Genomic DNA, 5,365 nt, shown 5'->3' with positions numbered 1-5,365 from the left:
GTCGCATAGGTCTAGGAAAATAACACTTATCTTGCATAAGGGCCATCGCATAAACAGATGTAGTGGGCAAGGGGAGAGAAGAGGGAAGAGCAGGGAGAGGAGGTAGGAAGTGTTGGACGTTCCCTAGGGATTCGACTGGACGAGGTTTGAGGAGGGCGAGTAGGCTTGACGAGGGCGACGAGCAGGCTAGAGTGTAGACGCTGGTGAGAGGAGGCGGGTGAAAGGTATACCTTATTTAAGGTATACCTTATACCTTACTTTGATTAATTAATTAATTAATTAATTAAAATCTAATGTTGTGGGCCAGCTTACCTTAGTTAAACAATTCAATAGAGATGGCTTAATTATTCACCTATGAACTTTGGACTCGAGGCTATCCAAATAACAAGCATGCTCGCTTCTCGGTCGGCTGTGTGGCTTCAGGGCCAGCCTCTGCAAGCCACAACGTGCCCGCCTCGGATTTCTTCTCCTTCTCCTCCTTCTTCTTCTTCTTCATCGCCACCAGCAGACGGGTAATTCGTGCACTACTCTACTTCTCCAATCATTTTTTGTGTTTAGCACTCTGTGCGCGCGCGTGATTGTGTGTGTGTGGTGTGTGTGTTTGTGTGTGTGTGTGTGTGGGGGGGGGGGGGGGGGGGGGGGGGGGGGGCGTTGGGTTAACGGCAAGGCTTCAAGAATTTCTCGCAAGAGTCTTTGTGTTTGTTGCAGATCTCGCAAACAACTGACGTATTTGCAGCAGCACCTCCTTACATCTGCCGTACAATGTCACATTGCCGTACAACAGCATGCCCATACATTGACCATCCAGAGGAGGACACTCTTGCAGAGCTTCTTGCTCAACCTTGCTGTTGCTTCTGCAGCAACAAAACATGCCCTTGCAGGGGAGGATGCCTCCAAGTGTGTTGCAGACTTTGCTGTGACAGACAAAGTGTTTTTTGACATCGCCATCGACAGAGAGCCTGTAGGGCGCATAGTGGTAGGGTTGTATGGTGAGGATGTGCCAGTTGGAGCCAAGAGGTTCGCCGAAATTGCTGTTGGAAGCAGAGGTGTGAGCTACCGCAAGAAAGAGTTCATCAAGATAACACCCTCTTACATCCAGAATGCTGGCGTGAGAAGCTTCAGCTTGAGTGGGGGCACAGGGGATGCTGCCAGGTTCATGGGTGGTGAGACTGCAGAGGCCCTGGTGCCAGAACTTGATGATCTGAATCGAAGATGCCCAAACTCAACGAAGAATGCTGCCGGAACTGTCTCCATTGTTGTCAAGGACCTGGCTAAGCCTCCTCCAAAGCCCAAACTGATAGCCAAAGATGGCAAGTTTGAGGTGATTGAAGAGGAGTTCCGGCCCGATCCAAATGGTACGCAGTTCGCCATCAGCACATTAGATTCTCCACAGTTGGATGCCAGTAACCTGGTTGTCGGAAAGCTCATTGATGGCTTCGACGTACTAAAGATCATCAGTGGTGTCAAAGTAGTCCAAGAGAACACCAGCAGCCCTTACTTCAAGTAACCTCTCAAAACCCTGCATGTGTGTGTGTGTGTGTGTGTGTGTGTGTGTGTGCATGCACAAACATACACACTGTGCATGTGCCTTTGATAGACAGACACCATCTTCATGTGATTACCTTTTACAGATAAGATCCTGTGTGTAACTTTGCCTGCATTCTCAATGTTTTTATAGCCCTAAATTCCATTGGCATATGTATGCATGCACGTCTGTGTGCATTTGACTAATCGTGTGCCCTATGTGCACACTGCACATGTGTGAGTACAACTCAGCTTTTGCATGGTTTTTCATGGAACTCGATGCATATGATTGTACACACACATACTTGAGCATATACTTATCCAATCCAAGCTACATTCTAAGAAATCCAGTGCGTAAATTTCTCATGTTTTTACCACTTTTGTGGCTCAGGGCAGCCAAACTTGTTGGAGACACTCGGGCCGTTGTAGCGGAGCGAGGGTTTAACAGACCTTACTCCAAGATCATCATCACTCGAAGCGGGCGAATAGAGAATTGATCTTTCAAAGCATCTCCCAGGTTCAGAGGAGCTGAGGTTCTCCAAGATTTTGCCTCCACCAACTTCCTCGTTTCATCACTTCTACCATCATGTAAAGAGTCGTGAAAATTCTTTAAGAATTGGTCTGAAGGGTTAACACATTTCTGAAATCCAGAGAGAGAGGGATGGGCATATCTGCTGCACGACGCTGTCTGCTGTGAACCTAGCGACGTGAATATTGATTGATGATGCTGAATTGGTGTATCCTTGGTTTCATTTAATTAAGCAGATAAACAAATTAATTCATGCTCAAGTCTAATATTGAATGGGATGGTGATTGCTCTATTCCACCTTTAGATCTTTGAGATATCCAGTGTTTTAAAGCAGCATCTGCTTTTGGGGCGAGAGAGAGAGAGAGAGAGAGAGAGAGAGAGAGAGGCCAGATTAGGAGATGCTTTCGGTATCTTCAATTATAAATTGTTTACACAGGACTGTTTGGTCTCATAGGCAATGTTGTCCTTCCGCAAGTGTTCTTTTTTGTGTGTGTGTGTGTGTGTGTGAGAGAGAGAGAGAGAGAGAGAGAGCCTATTCTCCAACATGTCTAACATCCTCGTGTCCACATGGGACCATCGAAGCTTCCTTCATGGCGGCACAAGTGTGTGATCGTTGTATCTCATTTGTAAGAAGATAATATTGTTCTGCATCTAAGTTATTGCAATATCAAATGTTGGTAAATCTTTACGAAGGTTTTTTTAAAAAGACATTGTATCTGTACATGCTTAGAGAATTGTTGTCCACAATGCTTAGAGAATTGTTGTCCACAATGCTTATTTTGTTCCTTCAATAATTCAATATGAAAGTCTTTCGCAACTGATCTATATTGTTCTACTTCTTTCTCATACAGTCTTACATTTTCAAGGGATTGTTTGAAACAGCACATTAAAATTCCTTGTTTGTCAAAGACACCTTTACATTTTCATATAGTAATGCCATAGATAGTGCTTTATTTCGCTCTTACTACACAATCTAGAAAACCCCATCAAAATGTTGTTAGATAAAGTTATGCACATGAGCAGAGTGTGTAGCCCCCTATACATGTCGTTCAAGTCAAGGGCCAAGAAAGTTAAGAAAATCTTGAGGCATATTTTCATTGACATATCATATGTAATGCCCCTTGTAATATGAAAAATCAGTGTGAGGGCTTGTGTGGCAAAAGGTTATAAAGCACAAAGAATGTACTTTTTGGGTGCATGTGTTGGTGTAGCTTCTTGGTTCTCAAGAAGAGAGACAAAGTTCAAAAACCCAATCTCAAATAATGCCCACAAGGCCACTTGAATCCCACAACCTATCTCACACACACATGAAAGATCACACATAAAAGAAGAGTGTATGTGGAAATATATGCATTTAGTGTATACATCTATATTCGAGAATGATATTGGAACGCCTTATGAAACCATTCATTCTTTCTCTCCACAAAGACCAAAAGTTGGGTCAACACACATGTGCTTGTACAATTGCATATCGGCTCATCACAAATCTTCTCCAGAATAAGTTTCAAAAGATGGGACTTTCACTAGTGGCCATCTATAAACCCTTCCAAAAATCAAGATATCATAAAAGTAGCAATACACTATGATGTGATGAAAGCTTGTTTCATACTTGAAAATCCCACAAGATCCTTTCGACTCTTTGCATCATCCTTCCTTCCATCTATCGTTTTGGTTGGATTGAAGCAATCAAACTTTCCATTGGGCAAATGCACGCTAGGAAATAAGGGTCTTGAGTAATCTTGAGCCTAGTAGTGGGGCTTAATAAGAGAAGCAACAAGTTTCTAGTTATAAATACGAAACTATTTCTAATTTTTAAATATCAACAACCCCACCTGTCTAGGAGAATGCTATAAAGAATAGTGGTGGAAGGGATTAAAAGTGTTGTCTTACAAACATTATGAGAGAGAGAGAGAGAGAGAGAGAGAGAGAGAGAGAGAGAGAAGAAGAAGAAGAAGAAGAAGAAGAAGCTCTTTTAACGTCGTAGGAACAATCCCAAGAGACCGAGAGAGAGAGAGAGAGAGAGAGAGAGAGAGAGAGAGAGAGAGAGAGAGGAAGTGTAATAATTAGTCAATTCTTATTGGAGTATGGTCAATGTTAGAGCTTAACCCTAACATAACAAAAATGCAAAATATAAAAACACTGAGAAGATAGCATAAACCAAAAAAACAACCCTGGTTTTCCACAAGGGTAATCAAATAGTGTGACCTTAGCTCGTGTCCCTAGCCATCGCAAGCTTGAAGCCTTAAAGCCAAGCAAGCATAGGACAACTGCCATTAGAAAGCGCATAGCCCCCAACCTAATGGGTCATGAAAAACCAAACATGGAGACATTTATGTTGTTCCACCACCACTTGAATATGTGGAAGAAGACATGCTAAGGATAGAGTTTGAAATGGGAAGGGGGGTTTTCCATGAATACAGCACCTAGAGGCTCAGATTTGTGCAAATTAAAGCTAATCCATATCCCAAGGATGATGACCAAATTTGATGGAAATGGAGATACCATTCATAGTACCTAGAGAAGTTTGATCAAGTTTGTGAAGCCATGTGAAGGATTGATGATCCCACCAAGGTCTGTTTGAAACGGCCAACCACAAAGTTTTGAGACATGACTTCAGTGTGGGATTTTCACGAAACCTAATCTCTAGTTTCACCAGAGATCTAGAATTGTACCTTACCATGCCAAACAATTCAAGACCATCATCAATCATTTTCTATCAAATGCAAGTGGTCTTCGTGCATAAATTTATAAATAAAGCCACAGGCCATCTTTCCTTGTACGGGTCCACACACCATAATAACTTACAACCTCATAGATGAGGCCTCACATCAAGCATTTTTTTGCCCACATTACACCACATGTAGCCTCGACATGCTTCAAGGGCCAACCAAACTCTATTTTTAATAGACCCCAATGCACGTAGGTTACTCTTGTCACCAACTACATCTTTAACCATCCACAGCTCTATGGTGAAAGTGGTAGCATCTTCACCACCCAAGCTTGGTAATGCAAGGACGCAATCGCCATCAGGAAGGGGGAGTATGTTAACCACTTCGCAAGTTAACATGGTTTCACTCACCTGGCCTACCATGAGGCAGTTGAAGCCCATATTTTATAAGACACTATTGAACTTACCTTGAGCTTAATGCCAAACAGAGAAGTTACCAACTTTGTGTACATACTTATGGCCAAGGACCATTTTAAAGTTTTTTTGGCCTAGTGTGAAAGCTAGTCATTTGTGTATAAGTCAATTTTAACATGAAGCAATACACATTCTATTAAACGTCGCAGCCTCACCATAGCCATGGGAGA

At 42.6% G+C, this 5,365-nt stretch overlaps 1 protein-coding gene across 1 annotated transcript; it reads left to right on the top strand.

The window, feature by feature from the left end:
* Positions 1–364: 364 nt before the first annotated feature.
* On the top strand, positions 365–2,306 carry LOC147618567 (Cyclophilin-like peptidyl-prolyl cis-trans isomerase family protein). Its single transcript, XM_086775023.1, has 3 exons — positions 365–512; positions 709–1,503; positions 1,916–2,306. Exons 1-3 carry the CDS (start codon positions 391–393, stop codon positions 2,019–2,021), a joined length of 1,023 nt encoding a protein of 340 aa, XP_086631149.1. The 5' UTR covers positions 365–390; the 3' UTR covers positions 2,022–2,306.
* The last annotated feature ends 3,059 nt before the right edge of the window (positions 2,307–5,365 follow it).

Source organism: Cibotium barometz, chromosome 35 (assembly GCF_041138505.1).
Source record: "Cibotium barometz isolate CiBa-2024 chromosome 35, ASM4113850v1, whole genome shotgun sequence".
In the NCBI taxonomy this organism is placed as follows: Eukaryota; Viridiplantae; Streptophyta; class Polypodiopsida; order Cyatheales; family Cibotiaceae; genus Cibotium; species Cibotium barometz.
The sequence above is the reverse complement of the archived record's forward strand: the minus strand, read 5'-3'. Positions and strand labels throughout refer to the sequence as shown.

Excerpts from the sequence above, each read along its gene's own strand:
- LOC147618567 (XM_086775023.1), top strand. The coding sequence starts at position 391 with ATGCTCGCTTCTCGGTCGGCTGTGTGGCTTCAGGGCCAGCCTCTGCAA. Across the intron at positions 513-708 it reads TCATCGCCACCAGCAGACGG|ATCTCGCAAACAACTGACGT; the intron begins GTAATTCGTGCA and ends TGTTTGTTGCAG. Across the intron at positions 1,504-1,915 it reads ACCAGCAGCCCTTACTTCAA|GGCAGCCAAACTTGTTGGAG; the intron begins GTAACCTCTCAA and ends TTTGTGGCTCAG.